The sequence below is a fragment of the Talpa occidentalis genome, unplaced genomic scaffold (genome assembly GCF_014898055.3).
Source record: "Talpa occidentalis isolate TD23 unplaced genomic scaffold, MPIMG_talOcc4v2.1 talOcc4.8, whole genome shotgun sequence".
In the NCBI taxonomy this organism is placed as follows: domain Eukaryota; kingdom Metazoa; phylum Chordata; class Mammalia; order Eulipotyphla; family Talpidae; genus Talpa; species Talpa occidentalis.
The window spans coordinates 24,119,413-24,138,837 of NW_023605194.1; the positions used below are offsets into that span (position 1 = coordinate 24,119,413).

Here is a 19,425-nt window from a genome sequence, read left to right on the forward strand (position 1 = left end):
ATTGTATACAACCCTGACTTGTTTTATGATCTTAAAAGAAAACAAGCTAGTGCATCTCACTCAGCACCCAGCTGCTGGTGCCTTAGCAGACCAAGGTCCCGGCCTAGGCCTCCTTGCAGGGCCTTGCTCTACATCAGGGATCCTCAGCAACCCTCAAGTGAGCACCCCTGACTCCAGACCTGACCGCCTACTCCTCGAGAGTGAACAGAGGTCTGTGTGGCAATCTTGCAGGACCTAGCTACTCACCACAGGCCCCCAGCCGCACCAGGAAGTATATCCCACTCAGCACTCAGCCACATAGGGCATTCTTCCATATCAGGAATAGTCAGCAACCCTTTGCCCTCCTGGTCACCAGAAACATGCCCTTGAGCCACCACTCCTGGGTGAGGCAAAGTCCCAGCAACTTAGCCTCTAGACCCAGCACTGCAGTCAGCCCTCCCAAACCTCCCAGCCACCAGAACAAGTCCCAAAAGTGCTTTGGGGGATGCTCTAGTACATCCCTAGATTCTACAAGACCCCAGTAGCTGTACCTACCATCAAGTGAACACTCAGAACAGTGAGGGAGAAGCACTCATACACAACAAAAGCCCCAACTACAGCAGGGCAAACCCAAAGCAAACAATGGAGTGAAGGAAAAGTACAAATGGTTAAACAAGTCCTCAGGGGAACAATATACCACAAAGACACAATCAAATTCCAGAACCCAACAACACTGACACAGAAGAATCATTCTCCCTGCCAGATAAAGAATTCAAAATTGTCATATTTAAGAAAGTCAAAGAACTCAAACAACACAAATAAAGCTCAGAAAAGCAAATCAGAGACATATGTAAAGACACAGAAAAGGAAATGGATGCAATGAGAAACATAATTATGAACAGAATATCAAGATTGAAACTTTAAATAAGAAAATGGAGGAAATTCAGGGTGTAGAAAGATAAAATGGAGAAAGTAATGAATTTTGGGGAAAGACATGGAAATAGAACAAACTACATGGAGGAACAAATCAGTAATTTCAAAGATACAGATAAAAAAAGAACCAAGAGGGACTCCCCTGGTAGCGCATGGGGTTGAGCGCCGTGCTGTGCAGCTGTCCACAGCCTCTGCAGCGCTGGTTCAATCCCAGCCAGCCAGAGAGGGTCCCACATGGCATGGCAGACCTCTCCTGTCACGCCCGCTGCTCCCCTCAGCAGTGTATTTCATCAGTCTGCCTGTTCTGCTCCCCACTCTGTCTTTCTGGTGAATCTTCTCACCCTCCCGCACATCTGGCCTGTACCCTGGTTCTTGTATAAATAAATAAATCTTAAAAAATAAATAAATAAAATATTAAATATTAAAAAAAAACCAAGAAAGAAAAGATACAAAGGAGAAAGAGCAAAGAAACACTTTGAGAATTATCTGACACCATGAGGAAAGGAAATATAAGAGTCATAAAAATCCCAGAAGGAGAAGAGAGAGACAAGGGGGCTGAAAAGCTATTCAAGGAAATAATTGAGAAAACTTCCTAAACTTGAAGAAGGAAATGAAAATAGACATACAGGAAGTTTTAGATGGATACCAAACATTCAGAATGAAAGGAAAAATAAAGCAAGACAGATAGCAGTAAAACTTTTGAGAGTCCAAGAAAAAGAGAAAAAAAATGAAGCTGACAAGGGGAAAGAAACAGATAAGCTAAAAAGGAAAACCAACTACGCTAATATCTGTCTTCTCTGAAGAAACACTATGGGCAAGAAGGGAATGGAGTGACCTATTCAAAAAACCCCAAGACAAAAAATGTCAGCCAAGAATACTTCATTTTGTAAAGTTTCTCCTTCCTATATGAGGAAAAAATAAGGACCATCTCAGACAGACAAAATCTTTGGAAAATTTGCCACTAAACCCTCACTCCAAGAAATTCACAGGAATTCTTAGGACTGAAGCCAAGAGAGGAATGAACATGAAGAGCTGACCAAGGACTGAAGAGAACCACAAAACGATGAACAAAATGACAGTGACAGACTTCCACATATCAATAATCACCCTAAATGTCAATGGACTAAACTCATCGATAAAAAGACAAAGAGTAGCATGCTGAATTAGAAAACATAATCCAACCTTCTGCTACCTCTAAGAAACATACCTAAGTTCTAAAGATAAACATAGATTGAAAGCAAGGGTTGGAAAACAATTAGAAAAGCAAATGTCTCCCCAAAGAGGAAAGGGGTGGCCATATGGCCATTTCCTTCTTCAAGTTTAGGAAGTTTTCTCAATTATTTCCTTGAATAGCTTTTCAGCCCCCTTGTCTCTCTCTTCTTCTACTGGGATTTTTATGACTCTTACATTTCCTTTCCTCATGGTGTCAGATAATTCTCAAAGTGTTTCTTTGCTCTTTTTCCTTTGTATCTTTTCTTTCTTGGTTCTATCTTTTCTTTCCTGGTTGTATCTTTTCTTTCTTGGTTTCTATCAGGTAAATAGACTTCAAGCTTAAAAAGGTGATCAATAGAATGATCAAAGGGAAACAATACAGGAAAACATAAGACTCATCAATATACACTCATCAAATGAGGGAGCATCAAAATACTTTAGACAATTATCATCTTTGAAAACAGAGAAAATGCATAGAAGCAGGTTGAGATTTGAGAACCACTGGCTAAGACATGGGCAAATATCCATATGAACTGCAATTCCATCATTTACTAGTTCAAGCAAACTTAAAACAAGTGGCATAAATTTTCTCAACCTCAGTGCCCTTGTGTTTAAAAATGGAAACAATACATATCTCAAAAGGAGACTGAAGATCAAATAATGTATTTTCAGTGCCCTATGTATGGGAGCTACTATTACTCAGTTATTTTTTAATTTGCTTATTCAGGGCTGGAATGTTAAGGACTGAGTTCAGTATTATTTTTATAATGATTAAACAGTAATAAAGTCTCCGCTGTTTTTCACTGGACTTTTTCTCATATGTTCCACTTGCCATACACTTTTCACTTTTTCTTGCCCCACTGCCTCCTCCCTTTCCTTTTTCAACTTACCTTTTACTTTGCATTCATCTATCTGATGTACCACCCCTGTGTCATTCTCCTTTTCCGCTGGCCATGAATAGACGTACAGACTTGTGTGAGAAGAGCCTGCATCCAGCACAATCCCATACTGAGGGCAAAACAAACCACAGCTTATCAGCATTAAATTATTCTTCTCCATTTTCAGCTGAAGACAATTACAGGAGAAAGCATTTTAATTCAAGAGGAACATGGAGGCTAGGGGTGGGAGGGAACATGCTTGGAGTTGCCCCCTCGCAGATTTATTACCATGTGAAGAGTTCTAGAACAGTGGCTATCAGTACTGGGCACGCATTATAAACACCCAAAATTCTCTTTCCATTTGCCCGAATCAACCATGAACCTGCCTGGTCTGGGATGGTTGCACAACAACAAGGAAGAACTGGTTGGTCAGAGAATGGGAGAAGAAGGCCCCACCTCACATTTCAGAGTCCACTAGATATACCAGGCAGGTGATATATGAAACACTTCATAAGAATTATCTGACTTAACCCTCAGAACAGTGCTGTAAAGTAGGGACTATTTTCATTCCCTCTATAGAAGTGAGAAAATAAAGTCCAAAGAGGTTAAGTAATGTACCCAAGAAACACAGCTAATCGATGACAGAACCTAGTTTGCATCAAAGTAGGACTCAATACCTTATGCGCCTTAGGTAGAGAAACAGGAGTGAGGGCTGGACAAGAGTTTTCAAAATGGTGCCCCTGTCCAAAGACTTTTAATGAGGGAGGAATATAGCAAAGTGTGCAAATCTTAGGTATGCATCTCAATGAAGTTTTGCATTTGTGCACATCTGTATAAACCACCACTAACAGGAAACAGGGGAGGTGGATGAGGGAGGCTGTTGTGCCAGCAAGGCATGGGGCAGGTTATCTATGGAACCAGGCAGATGGGTAGAGTCCTGGAGCCCTCAGTGGCTTTTTCAGGCGTTTACTCTTTTTTACACCAATTGTAGTGTGGCAACCAGGAGCAGGGCAGGCAAGGGGGTGGGGGGCCAGGAGGCTGGCAGGCCTCCCAGCCCTTGGCCAATCTTTACTCTCTCTGGACTCTCCAGTGGTCTCTCCCCCACTGCCCACCACTCCCCATTGGACTCCGCCACACAGTCCCCTACAGCACTGCCCTTAGATGTTCAGCCTCCAGGCTCAGATGCGCCCACCTACACATGCCCACACCATGCTCCAGGTGACCATCGGGCATTCATACCCTGAGCCCACACTCCCAAGTGCCTCCTGCACTCAAGGTAATAGCCAATGAGGCCAATGGCACAAAAGCCTGAGCAATCTTCAGAGGCAGAGGGGGTATTGGCACAGGTGGTTTGGTGGAGGGTGGGTGCAACATGTGCACACATTGAAGAGCAAAAATGTCACCCCAAAAAACTAAAATAAAGAATTTTTGAAAGCCACCAAGATCAAGATAGAGATACTTTTTCTAGCCCGCAGAAGGCTTTCTGGTGTCCGTCACTGTTAGTTTCCCCCATGGTATAGGGTAAGGTAAAAGTATCAGGCTTTTCTGCCCTCCTGCCATCAGGATGGATGACAGAAACCTGTGGTCCCGAATGCATGCCTCATGGCGGGCACCTGGAGTAAGGTGTGGGCATATTAGATGGGATTCACCTGGGCTAAGACTGGGCTTTTCAGGGCGGTGTCACGGGGATGCGAGAAGAAGAGCAAATGAGAAGCAGCAGAGAGAAGACCCGAGAGCCCAGAAAGAGTAAAGACTTGCTAGGGGCTGGGAGGCCTGCCAGCCTCCTGGCCCCCCAGCACCTCTGCCTGTCGTGTACCTGGTAAATCCCAATAAAAGCCTGCAAAAGCCACTGAGGCCTCCAGGACTCTCTCCTCCTTTACCCTGATCTGCTGGATCAGACTGTCGCCACCATAGGTGAGTATGCCTGCTTCTGAACTGCTATGATGGACTGACTCAGTGTGTTTACCTTAGTTCTAACCTCTTTCACTCTACACAGTGTCTCTAAAAGACATTCAGACCATGGTTTCGGGAGTTTGTTTCCTCCATTGTCATATGGAATACGGTTTCCAGAAACATCCTTATATGTGTCATTTTGTGGACAAGCGCTCTCATTTATTTGGGGTATTTACCCAGGAGGCAACTGATGAAAGCCCAATTTGATCAACTGTCACTCATCTTTGGTTACTTCCCTGGTTTAAATTAGAGGAGAAAAATGCCTTGACTGAAGAATGTCTGCCATGGCTCTTGAGGAGGGCACAGAAGCGCATGGACTTATTTACTGCCCTTGTACTAGAGGGGGAAATGGAGGAAAGTAAACAGGAAAGCAAAGGAAGAGACACTAACATTTGAGCCAACTTCTCTCCACATTTTGCAACTCATTTCAACCTTAAAGCATGGTCTGCCACTTGATAATGTCTAATTCAGCAGTTGTTTTATTTATATATCTGTATCTATAGCTGTCTATATTCCCTCATATTGTCTTATCACCTGGTTAGAATCTAAGAACTTCCAGGGAGAGAAGGAAGCGATCTTTCTGAACCACTGGGAATGGTTATAAGTAGAGCCTATTGAGGTGCTGGGCTTTATTCCCTATCACCACATACCAGGGAGTACCCCTGGGCCTGGTGCAGATTTTTGATCCTCTACAAACTCCACTCTGTTCTGTTTTCTTACTACACTCACAGTGGGGATTCCGCATGGTTAGCCTTTGCCCTTATTAAGAAAAGGACCTGTCTACTTGTTTTGGGCATGGCAAGGAAGCAAGCTGGCCCAGCTCCTCTGCAGCTAGGCTTGCAATGAGAGGAAACCAAGAATTGGCTTAGGCAGTTACCTTTATGGGCAGGATGGCATCTGAGGGCTTTGGACACATGTGAAAGCTCCCAGGGTGGAGGATGAGGCTCAAGGGCTACACCTAGAGAATTCTGTTGTTCCCCAGAAGGGGCACTGAATTCTTCCTGCCAGAAAAATGTTTCAACCACAATGGCTTATGATAAAAGCTAAGCAACAAGCAGACTTTTCTGGAATCAGGACATTCTATTGTCTGCCTTTGTTGACATGAAAGTCACTCTTCTAGTAGAAAAAGGAACCAGCCTTGCTTCTATCAGCCTGTCTCTCTAAGGCCTTGCACAGTGAGGAGGTTGATAAATGTCAAACTTTCACTACATGTCATTTGGCAAGAGTTTGAAAAAGGGGTAGAGTGTACTGTTAACAGGAATCGAGGACACTATCTGTGTGAACAGCAGAAGTGTGTGCTGTTGAATTGTGCCATCTTTTATCTTCGAAACTGGTTTGCAGAATACGACACTGGCATTACTTGCTGCTTACAGGGCCGATGAAGCTAAATTGTCTGAAAATTCTGTTCACACATTTGGAAAGTTTGCCTTACTTTGTCACAAACTGTCAGTATATTTACTCATTTTTCATAGCTGCCCTACTTTAGAGCTAAAAGTTTAATTCCATCTAACTTAAATCTCATTTTACAGATGAGCAACTGTGCCAGACAGCTCAAGGACTTGCCTAATAGGTAGAGATAGTTAATGCCCTAACAGATTCATCTGGAGTCCAGGTAACTACCACCTTTTGTTCTCTTTCATCACACCAGCATTTCCTATGCATGTTCCAGAGGGCAATCAGACTACGAAGATCTGGGCAAATAAACCTCAGAAGTGTGGGAAATGCTGTGTGCTCTCTCCCCATCCTGGGCTCCTTATCCCATGCAGTAGTGAACACTTCAGAGAAGTCTGAGAACTCACTTACTGCTGTCTGAGCCAGCATCCCCCAGATGACAACCAAATTTTGTTAGCTCTCCTAAACAACACTTTAAGAAATGCTGTGTTTTGCTATCCTATCACTCTCATCCAGTGTTTCTCTGTAGATAATATTTAATGTTTCTAAAAGCTCCTCTTAATACGTCCTTTACATTAAAGAAAATTCAAAGATTTAGATGGTAAGGAAAAGACCTAACATTCCTTCAATATGATTTCAACATCGCTTTGCACTTTAAGAGTACTAAAAGTAATCTAGAAAATGAAGGAAAAGGGGGAAAAAAGGTTCTATCAATTAGATATAGCTGTTATTTTATTTCCTTCCAGTCTTTTCTAAATGCATGGTGATTTTTATATAGCTATAATTTGACTATTCATATAGCTTTGTCCTAAGCTAGTTTTTCATCATGCACGTCATTTCAGCACTCATAATTGATCTTCATTAGCTGCATTGAGAAGCTAAAAGAAAAAGAAGTTAGAAAAGACCTTGCTTGAAGACACCAGATCTTGGTGAAGATCTGAAGATGTGGGTGGCAACAGACCCTGAGCTCATGGAGCATAGAGGCCACAAGGAAGAAGATCTAGTAACTTTGGGATGGAAACCACATTATCTGTGCAAATGTCATAGGTCCAGGCTTCTGCCTAAGTCTCCCTGAATGTGGAAAGCAAGAGAAAACCTACTTCTTATCCTGGGTCTGCAAAAGTGAGAGGTTTAGCCCTTTTTTCAGAGTCTTCTACCCACCCTCTTGCTGGCCTGTTCTCACACACATGTTACTCTTTTTTTTTTTTTAAATAAATTTTATTTTTATATTCCCCATACAATTGCAACACCCTTATTTTGACCCCAATTCCTCCCCTCCCCACCCCCCACTCTCCATAGAGTGCCTCTGGTTCATAGTTTTTTGTTGATTTTGATTTTCACTTTCTTATAGTTATTCATTTTCCTGGTCCCTTATTTAAGTTTTCTAGATTCCTGCTATGAGTGTTGTTTTTTTTTTTTTTTTTTTAAGATTTATTTATAAATACAAGAACTGGGGCACAGGCCAGAGTTGGGGGGGGCATGAGAGGATTCACCAGAGACAGAGTGGGGGAACATAACAGGCAAATTGACTGAAATACAATGCTGAAGGGAGCAGCAGGCAAGTCAGGAGAGGTCTGATGCGCCATGAGGGTAGCTCCCTGGCCAGGGATCGAACTCATTCATGCTGCAGTGGCTGCCACGAGTTTCATAGGCTGTGTCTTAAACCCTTGAGCCACCAGGAAGGCCCCATGTTACTTTTCATCCAAAGCCTTTGCCTAGAAAGTCTTTCACCTGAGATCCTAGCCATCTCTGATTAGATTCCACCCTCCTAATCTACTAGTACCTGTAGTTTCCTCTCAAGACATCACCACATTGTGTAAATGAATATTGCACATATATATATGTGAACACTTGATTAAGGTCTGTCTTCTCTATTAGACTATAAGCCACCTAGAGAAGGTCTATTTTGCTTATCATGTTTGTCTGGCATTTCCCAAGCTCTACTGTACATAAAGCACAAAAGATGAATTCAATGGACAATTACTAAATCAAATGAATGTGGTTCTTAAATTCCTTTCAGACTTAAGAGAGGTTACTATTCACAGTCTAGTATAAAGCACAGTCTAGTGCCAGTGGGTTGAGGTCTACTACCTCTCCACCTCCTTACCCTACTCCCCCCACCAAAAAAACCCCATAAGCTTGGTAACATGGGCAACATTGTGATATTTAACTTCTCTTGGTCTCTTCAGACAGGCCTTTTTCAGAATATTTTTTAGAAGTTCCTGTAGCTTTAAAAAGTAACTTCAGCAACCTCATCAGTCTGTCACAGTGAGTCCTTTTGAATATACAAAGCTTATCCTTTTGAATCTGACTCCAGTACTCTATAAACAAATCAGGTCTCCATTAGCTACAGTGATGCTGGCAGAGTCTATAAACAATTAGAGATCATTCTCTTCCTTTTTTCCCCCCTTCTTTAAATGGAGTTACTAGACCTTTAACAGAAGCCTCAGTTCTGTATTATGATTCTGTGGCATTAAGTACATTCATAGTGTTGGGCAGTCATCAGCACCACCCATTTCTGTGTTGTTTTTTAAGCCAGACCACATTAAATTCCTGTAGAATAAAAATGGTCTAATTTCCAGGAGTGTTTTAGGTAGAAAATTAGAATGAATGAATCCTTCCAAATTTCCATTTAAAAAAATCCCAAATGCTTATTGAAGTACAGCACTCTGTGAAAAAAAAAAAAAAAGCAGGTGTTAGGAGATTGGACATTACCTTTTTTGCAGATGCTGGATATCCTGGGAGGCGCAGCCCAGTGACCCTCACAGCAAAGGGCCTTCCCTGAAGCTCATCTCCCTCACATCAGTGTTGATAACTTGTCTCTGCTGAGGGCTTCTGATGTACTGGGGACTCTGATAATTGAGTCACTGGTATTATTATTATTTAATCCTCACAGCCATCCTCCAAGTGTATGCCAAGCTACACTTCCATTTTACACATAAGGAAACTGAGGCACAGAAAAAGAATTTGTGCCCAAAGTTTTGTAGATAGAAAGTAGCAGATTTGGGATTGAAATCAAAGCCTTTTGGGTTCCTGAGCCATCATTCCACAGAAGTGGCAACTTTTAATGAAGGCAGGTTGGTACTGGGCCTTTTGTGCCTCCGGGAGAACCCCTTGGGGGCTCTGTACGTGCCAGAATGCAGAACATCTGTGCTAAAAGAAATATCTGACAACTCGCTAACTGCACTTGTTCAGGGATGAGCAAGCAATTTAACAAGTGGAAACTGGGCAAACCTCAAGTTACCTGCCCACTCAGACCTATCAGGGCAAAGGCATTTTTCCAGGGGACATTTGGGTGAAGCTAATGATTCTTCAGTTCATTAAGAGCTACTTTTTTTCAAAGTGGCTATTATATAACTACAGGGCAGTGGTTCCCAGACTTTAATGGCATAAGAATGCCCCAGGATGCATATTAATTGCAAAGATTTCTAGGCCCTGCAAGTTGGGGGTTTGAATTAAGAGTAGGCTCTGGAGGTGAGAATGGGGAACCAGGATCTCTAGGAAATCTGATTCTGAGGTATTTCCTGCCTTTCACACTCACAAACCCTGCTATCAGGTTGGTTCTTCAGCCTAAGGACAGAGCCGTTTTATCTGTTCAGCATGCTTGCTCTATTTATTTAACCTGCAAACTTCTATGAGGCAGCCATGTAAGTCAGATTCTGTGCGTGTTGTAATTTGACATTCATCTTGTGACTAAATGCTTATCTTTCCCACTAGACTATAAACTCCATGAGGGTAAGGATTTTGCTAGTCTTGTTCCTTGCTACACCCAGGGCCTAAAATAGAATAGGTAGTCAAAGGCAATTTGTTAAACAAATGAACTGAGTGAATGAATAATAAAAATGTGTGCAAGGACAGACAAAACAGTCCCTGTCCTCAATATACTTACAACCTGGTAGAGGTCGCTGGGCAAGTAACACACAGTACAATACAGAGTCTATGCTGTGTTATGCCAGATATGGCTTCAGCATGAGCATACCCCACCCCCGCCCTCAGCAAGGCTGAACCGAACTGGGTTAGGCAGGAATATGACAAAACTAGATGATCGAGACTGGAGGATTAACCTGAACTGGGCTAGACGAGAGTGAGACAGATGGAAAGAAGTAGGTACAAAGGTAAATAGTAGTCTGTCACCAGGAAGACAGGCTACACAGCTAACACCATCACTGAGTGTCCACAGTTGGCCAGGACTCCTGCTCTACCCTTCACATTTACTTTATGCCACCTTAATTCTCATAAGAATCTATGTGATATCACTTATCAACTTCATCCTGTGGAGAAACAGACTCAGAGAGCTTAAATCCTGTGACTAAAGGAGCAGAGCTGGGATTCAAAACTGGGAGCATGAGTCCATGGCCCAGGTTGGGGGAGGCAGAACATCCCTGCAAAAAGGACAAGAGGAAATTGGTAGAGAGAGAGCTAAAGTCTTCCCATGCATGAAGTTGCACCAAGAAAGACTTAAGGTTTTGAACAGAACCACTGCCTAGTAGGCTTTCATGGTGCCCACATAGGCCTTCTGACCCATGTAAGTACCAAGGAGTTCATACCCAATGAGGCAACCCTTGACCGAGAGGGGATGAGAACCACGGGATAAATCCTCAGGGCAGGTGACTCCAAAGTGCACAGCTCTTCAGGGGCCCTCATGAACACAAGCCTCTGGGGCTCAGTGTGGCTATCTACTCATCACGCTCTCTCTGGGCAGCCTTCCCTCCTTCTGTTTCCTTGGGATCACTTCCCAAAATAAACATCCTTCATTCAGTTCATTATTAGGATGTATTGTTTGGGAAAACAAAAACAAAAGATTATCAGTCTTTGGTCAGATAATTGGGTTGTAGTTTTAGCTCCACCTTCACCTTGGGCAAGAGAACTTCAAAAGCTCTTATTCTGTATCTATAAAATGAAGATAATCTTTCCTCACAGCACTCCTGGAAAGAAAAAATGTAAATGATGTATAAACTGCAAAGCACTATAGAAAGTAATATCACTGTACTTTGGAGAAATTACTAGTCAACGTTTAAGAGAGAATTCCTCAGAAATTGAGCCTCAATCTCGTCTCATCTTACTTTTACCCTCTTCCCATGGCATCATGTATTTCTAAGGTTTCAATGTGTCAGTGACATCAGAGACTTACCTTTAATCCAGATCTGCGCTATGCCATAAGGTCGCCAATAGTCACATGCAGTTACTAAGCACTTGAAATGAAATTAGTCTGAATTAAGATGTGCTTTAAATTAAAAACCTCACTGGAGGGCCTCCCCGGTGGCGCAGCGGTTGAGTGCTGGGTTGTGAAGCTGCCCGCAGCCTCTGCAGCGCCGGTTCGATCCCCGGCTGCTCCCCGGCCACTGGAGGAGGGTCCCACATGGCGAGCAGACCTCTCCTGCCGCCCGCTGCTCCCCTCAGCAGTGTACTTCGGTCCTTCTGCCTGCTCTGCTCCCCGCTCTGGCTCTGGTGAATTCTCTCACCCTCCCGCACTTCTGACTGTACCCAGTGCTTGTATAAATAAATAAATAAATCTTAAAAAAAGAAAAAAAAAAAAAGTGAAACTAAAAGAATGGTGGAACTTCAGGTAAATGTTAAAAAAAAAAAAAAAAAAACCTCACTGGAATTTGAAGTCGTTTGAAAAAAGGAATGTAAAATATCTCCTTAAAAATTATTTTGGTAAAATGTTGAAAAGGTATTAGAATATTTTAGGTTATAGACTATATATTAAAATTAATTTGACCTCTTCTAATTTTTTTTTTTTTTTTTTTTTTTTAATAGAGGCATGCTTTATTTATTTGTTTTGCTGGTTTGTTTGTTTGTTTTGTTTATACATGCACTGGGTACAGTCAGAAGCGCGGGAGGGGGAGAGAATTCACCAGAGCCAGAGCGGGGAGCAGAGCAGGCAGAAGGACCGAAGTACACTGCTGAGGGGAGCAGCGGGCGGCAGGAGAGGTCTGCACGCCATGTGGGACCCTCCTCCGGTGGCCGGGGAGCAGCCGGGGATCGAACCGGCACCACAGAGGCCGCGGGCAGCTTCGCAACCCAGCGCTCAACCGCTGCGCCACCGGGGAGGCCCACCTCTTCTAATTTTTTAATGTGGCTCTTAGAAAAAATTAAAATGTAGCTGACATTATATTTCTACTGGGCAGTGAAGTTCTACACCTCTCTTTTCTGTTATCCAGATCTGATTATCCAACTGCTTTGTTGACATTTCCTCTTGGATATTCAAAACCTCAAAAACAATGCTTCAAGCAATTGAAGTGCCCAATGACACAGCAGTGGATGAAAAGGTATGACATATATACACAAAGAAATATTATGCAGGTATTTAAGAAAAAAAAAATGAACTTTTGCCATTGGTGACAACATGAATAGATCTGGAGGGGATTATGCTGAGGAAAGTAAATCAGAAAGTGAAAGACAAGTACCAGAGAGTTTCACCCCCATGTGGAGTATAGATAGAGAAACAAAACAAAAACAAAAGGTCAGATAAAACCAACCAAAACAGCCTCTATAAATCTGACTGTGAAACTGAGGCTACCAGACAGGGAGGCGTCCCATGCACTACAGTGAAGGATTATGGTGCGTTGGTAGCGAGACGCATCTGAGGAGGGGGACCTATACCTCTACAGTGTTGTAAGCCGATGTTACCTTAAAAAAATTCTTCAAAATTTAACTCAAAACCTTCTCCCTCCAAACTGCTATAATAGCCTTTTACATAGCCCCCTGCATCATCTGCTCTTATCCCTCAAATTCATTGTGGCCATAACTTGATGCATAAATTTATGGACAAAAGAGTGAAGAGTTGCTGAACGATGTCTGGTCATAATGAGATGATATTATGTGTTTTTTAAAACAAATGTACCAGATACAAATATCCAAATAAGAGTCTATCTTTTAAATCAAAATTTTCAGAAAGAAATATATCTACTCCAACAAACTAAATATATTTGTAGCTATTTCAATAAAATATTAATATATTGCTATTTGGGACAATCCTGGTATTAATTTACAAGCCACATGAGGAAAAAGACATTTATTGTTCCTTATGTTGGATTACATAGACTATTTTATCCTATATCTTATTCATCAAATTGAGTTTGAATGATTTCAGATACAATATCACAGAGTGTGTTCTAAAGCAGCAATGTCCAATTAAACTTTCTGCCATAATGGAAATGTTTTATGTCTTCATTGTCCAATTGGATAGCCACCAGCTACATAAGACTATTGAGCACTTGAAATGGGCCTAGTACAGCTCAGGGACAAAATTTTTAATTTTATTTCACTTTAATTAGCTTAAGGTTAAAGAGGTGCTTTTAGCTAGTGGTTATTAAATTGAACAGCATAACTTAAAGAGATCATCAAAGGCAAATTCCTAAAACATTTTTGCCCTCACTATATAATCTCACTAAAATTAGTGTATATCCCCAACAAATGCTAGTTTGCATATATAAAATGATCTTTTGTAAAATAAATATATGATATTGCCGTAAAGAATCACTTCAGATGCCAATGTCTGTGATCTAAATACGAACGCCACTTATTTCAAAAATGCCAGACCTAGTTCCATTTTGCCAGGCCAAAATAACAACACAAAATTACAAAAGACTTGAGGACAATTCCTGCCAGTCAGGGAAGGTCACCCATGACCACAAGTATTCATGGGAACACAAGAGCCCAAGGCTGTCATGGATTTGCTTCCTAGGAAGTCCCCTTCTCCAATGATGCAATAATAAACATGGAAAAAGTTCAAATCAAGAAGGCAATCATGTACTTTTGGAGCTGGTAAACAAATGGCAGAACTGAGATATAATGAGACTTCAACTCTGAGTGAAGTTTTGCCAAGAGAGTAGACATCACTCAACATAAAAGGCAAGATACCATTGACAATGATAGCATCGGCCTTTCATGCAGACAAAGGGGCTGCTGTGTACAACTCCACTGGACTGAATTTGTATGGCAAAATAATGCCAATGTAACATCCAGGCCTCTGCTACATAGCAAGAGATTTAGATGAGTGGCAAATGTTTCAGAGGTCTTGGCATATCCAGTTGTCTTTCCAGTTCAGTATCATCAAATACAAGAGGATTTATTTCTGCACATATATTCCAAGACCTCCATGGTGAAGGTCCTAGATATATCACTATCCAAATGTACACATGTGCTCATTAGCATATTGATAGATTTGTCTTCATAGATTTACTATAATTTCAAGGAAAGTTTAAAATGACGTATTACAATATAAATTTAAAAATATACTAGATGCTTTTTAATTAGCAAATTAAATAAAATAATGACCATAGTACACGTTATATGTGAGATAATTATCTTTGTGTTTTACTTTGATGAACTAGAAAGGAAGCAGAAATAAATCACAATAGAGGTAATGACCCTAATTATTTTTAATGACATTAACTAGTTCTTCAAATGCAAAAATTTCACAAGAAATCTGTGATTCATTTCAAATTGTTATATCTGACACAAGTTTGTGTTTCCTGGTGGCTTTTGCAACAATGTTATCTGGGATATTGTTCTATAGTTTTCATTTTTGTAGTGTGATTGTCTGCTTGTAGTATCAGAGTAATGTAGGCCCCGTAAGGCATGTTTGAAATCATTCCATCTTCCTCAAATTTTTTTTTTAAGTTTGAGAAGAATAAGTATTGTTTCATCTTTGAAGGTTTGGTTGAACTCACTAGTGAAACAATCTTGCCCTGGGTTTTTGTTTTTTGGATACTTGATTACTGTTTCAATGTCCTTGCTTATAATTGGTCTATTTTCCCTCTTATACTATTGATGGGATTGTAGATTGGTCCAGTCCCTATGGAAAATAGTAGAGAGGTTTCTCAAAATATTGAAACTAGATCTACCATAGGATCCAACAATTAATTCCACTCATAGGTATTTACCCAAAGAATACAAAACACTATTTACAATAGTTATGTTATGGAAACAACCTAAGTGTGCAGTGACAGATGCTAGATTAAGAAGGTGTGGTCTATATGCACAATGGAATACCAATCAGCTACCAAAGAAAGATGAAGTCTTGCCATTTTGGACAACATGAATAGAGCTAGAGCAGATAATGTAAATGAAATAAGGCAGAAGAAGAAAGACAATACTAGATGGTTTCACTCATACTGGGACGAATACTATATTTACCACATCCAGAGAATGGATGTGTGTGTGTGTGTGTGTGTGTGTGTGTGTGTGTGTGAAAGAGAGAGAGACAGATTCAAAACAAAACCTAGAATTTGACTACAGAATTGAAGCCACCAAAGGTAAAGAGTGAAAGTGGAGAGGAGACCTGGTGACAGTGGTGGAGGATTATGAGTCTTGGTGGTGGGTGTGATGTGGTTACAGACATCTGAAGAGGTGCGAGCCTGTGTCTCTGAATCACACACAGTGTTGTAATCAATTACCTCAATTAAAACAAAATACAAGTAGGGCCTCCCTGGTGGGGGTTAAGCACCGCACTGTGAGGCAATCCAAAGCCTCTGCAGCATGAGTTAGATCCTTGGCCGGCCAGGGAGCAACCCACATGGTGCAGCAGACCTCTTCTGCCTCACCCGCTGCTCTCCTCAGCAGTGTATTTCAGTCAGTCTGCCTGTTCTGTTCCCCATTCTTGTCTCTGGTGAGTCCTTTCACCCCCTGCATCTCTGGCCTGTACCCCACTTCTTGTATGCACAAATAAATCTTTTTTAAAAATACAAATAAATTCTAAATCTTCAAAAAAAAAAAAAGGTGAGCTAGTTCTAGATTATAGAATGTCACCACAGTATAGCACAGAGCTGGATGTAGTAAATAAAGAATTTATCTCTGTTGGGGTATTAATTTAAATAATTTGCTGATTATTATTTAATTCAGCAAATTAATCATGAAAGGAATTATCTTCCCACCAACTACTGATTCAAGGCATTCCTTCCTCCAGAATGAGCATTCATTTCCATTTTCACACCCTAATCCAATGGATTTTGACTTGCACCTGGATTGTCAGAAGCTTTATTCGCTTTTCTCCCACTCAGACCAGGTCCCCTCATGAAAACAAATGCACACACAGGCACACAATGTATGTACACACATGTAAATCTTGAGTTACCTTAAGATTTTCTGGCAATGGTTTGTTCTGGGTCAGCCCCACAGTAATCAAAGCAATCACAGCCATGATAAAAGTGAAGCCAAGGATGATCAGTATATTTCTGGAGCAAAATCTCTTCAGTCCAGATTCTAAAACCAAAAGCAGAATAGAAAATAGATTTAAAAAGCCACAAACATTGATTCTCCCCCACTTTTTGTTTGTTTTCTGTTTTTTGGGTTTTTTGCTGGCTATTTGGAAACATCAAAGATTGAAAAAAAAGCTCAACTTTATCCATGAGGCACTTTGCAAAGTAATTGAGAAATAATTCAAAACCAAAGAATTTGTTTGTACTGTGATGAGGGCCAAGAATGAGTTAGTGTCTGTGACGTTGAGAATGGGCAGAACTAGGTAAGAGACCACATGTGGCATGGAGAGAGGAAAGAATCCCTAACAGGCAATTTGTTTAATACATCATGTAGCTCTAGTAGAGTGCAAATAACAAATAACGAAAAGCAAGGATAGAGTTTTTAGAATACATCATCAAACATCAAAGTCCTACTACCCTTGCCATTCCCAGGCTTGACACACCCGTTGCATTTCAGCCACACTTACATGGAATTCTTTGGTAATAGCAAAAAGCATGTGAGGTCTTGAACATTTCAAGTCATTATTCACATTATCTTATCTATTTTGTTCTTACTTTCACCCAGTCAGGGACATAAAAGTGTTCCCAGAGGAAATTCTATAAAAGGTAAAAGGTTACCTTGGTTAGAATAGAGTATATAATAGAGGTGAATAGGAAATGAAACGGCTGCCCCATTCCCTCTATTCTGACAATCCACTTTCTATAAAACATTCTCCATGAACTCACAAAACTAATATCAAACTATCCCCAAATTTGGTCAGCAGCAGCCACTGCACACTGAAATGGGAGCTTGTCCTCAAGCTCTTGAGCGGAAGCTTACACTAAACCCAAAGGATTACACCTATGTGTGGGTCTCCAGTCTTTGTCAGCCTATACAATCATGAACCAGTCTTCATACCTCAGAGCTAACAGTACAAAATGTAGGAGAAAAAACTATGGCAACACCATTATCTATTGCATCTAAATAAAAGAACAATGGACAAAATACACAGCTCTTCCCTCTGCTCCCTTCCAAACATAACCTTAATTTTGTTCAGAAGCCTCCCACACCCCCCAAAAGTCCCTACACTTCATGGAAAGGGGATACAACCTCCAGGACCCTGATTCAATCCTTTCATGAGATTTATGCTTCATGGAGTCAGGACTTTTATATCTTGAACCCAAAACATCTTGATATAACTGGTGTGGCAGAAATATTCTGTTTGATTCGAGGGCCCTAGGATCTGGAAAAGAACCCCCTAGATACTACCCATGCAGTTCTCAAAGTTGAGATGTCAACAAACACAGCTCAAAGTAAGCATGTGCTTTATTTTTTTTTAAAGATTTATTTCTGCATATAAGAACTGGGGTACAGGCCAGAGGTGTGGGAGTGAGAGGAATCACCAGAGACAGAGCAGGGAGCAGAACAGGCAGATCTACTGAAATACACTGCTGAGGGGAGCAGAAGTCGAGACAGGAGAGGTCTGCTGTGCCAGGTGGGTAGCTCCCTGGCTGGGGTTTGAACTTGTGCTGTAGAGGCTGCGGATAATTTCACAGTGCTGTGCTTAACCCCTTGCGTCACCAGGGAGGCCCCTAAGCATGTGCTTTAGATGAACCATTACAAATCTACTCCTAAAGGGCACGGAGCCTTGCAGCAATGTTTCTACTGTAACGGGATGATGAATGCTTGTTTACAAAGGAGTTATTCAAAAAGGTTGCTACATTTGTTTTCATAAATATGACAATTTTGCTATCTCATTTTCCTTCCGCATCTAGTCAGGCACTATCTTAGTTTCAAATGAGAAAGACCGAGAAGCTCCCTGCTCTTTGGAAGTCATAATCTAATTGGGGAGATAGACAAACCAGAAAAATAGTACATAAATAAGTGACCTCAGGTTATGACACCTGCTAAGGAGAAATTAAAACCAAGGAATGTTATTGAGTGATTTGCTACAGAGCTGGCGTAGGGGCGGGGGATTAGACTGAGGATCAGGAAAATCTCTATGAGAAGGAAGCACTTGAGCAGAGACCTGAACACAGAGAAAAAACCAACTCCAAGAAGGAGTAAGAACATTCCAGGAAGGGCCTCCACTGGTGGCACAGCGGTTGCGCGCTGGGCTGCGAAGCTGCCCGCAGCCTCTGCAGCACTGGTTCAATGCCCAGCCGCCCGCGAGGGTCCCACGTGGCACACAGAACTCTCCTGTCGCGCCCGCTGCTCCCCTCAGCGGTGTGTTTCATCAGTCTGCCTGCTCTGTTCCTCACTCTGGCTCTGGTGAATCCTCTCACCCTCCCGCACATCTGGCCTGTACCCCGGTTCTTGTATAAATAAATAAATAAATAAATCTTTAAAAAAAAAAAAAAATTCCAGGAGGAGGGAACAGCAACCGGGAAAGCCCTGAGGTAGGAAACAACGTGATGTGACTCCAAATAAGAAAATTTAGTCATTATTAGCAACCTCCTTCCTCTCCAGGAGAGGGTTCTTCTTTCTCAGTTGCTTCATATTCAGGACCCACCCTCTTCTGTGGTAATATCCATCTCCAACCCCTTTCCAGTCACCACCACTTCCTCTACAACAGCCCTTTTTGGTATCAACCTCCCTTTCTAATTCTCTTCCCTATCAGAAGCCATCCCTCATGTGGCTGCAGAAATCCTCCATTATTGACCTCCTCAGGACTCTTCCTGATCAAGAATCAAAGGTAGCTTCCTGCTGATTGCCAGATGAGCAACACTGGTCTACCTATACCTTCCAACCCTCAAAAATTTAAGCCCTTCCCATTGCTCCATTCCAGCAAATATAGATTTGTGTCTACAAGATCTTAATGCCTGACATTATGACCACTAGAATGTAAGTTCCCTGAGTCCAGGGTATGTTTTCCTGGCTTGTTCACTGCTAT

At 41.6% G+C, this 19,425-nt stretch overlaps 1 protein-coding gene across 3 annotated transcripts in view; it reads right to left on the reverse strand.

Moving 5' to 3' along the window:
* The window catches only part of ENTPD1 (ectonucleoside triphosphate diphosphohydrolase 1), a 75,237-nt gene that overhangs the window by 21,697 nt on the left and 34,115 nt on the right, over positions 1-19,425 (reverse strand). For 2 of the 3 annotated variants that reach the window (XM_037497585.2, XM_037497583.2), the window contains exons 2-3: positions 16,429-16,556; positions 3,015-3,132 (exon numbers count right to left, since the gene is read on the reverse strand). In XM_037497585.2, coding sequence (XP_037353482.1) covers positions 3,015-3,132; positions 16,429-16,556 — 246 coding nt within the window. Of the gene's footprint in view, positions 1-3,014; positions 3,133-16,428; positions 16,557-19,425 lie in introns of those variants that run through there. The other variant, XM_054690544.1, reaches the window with a different exon arrangement.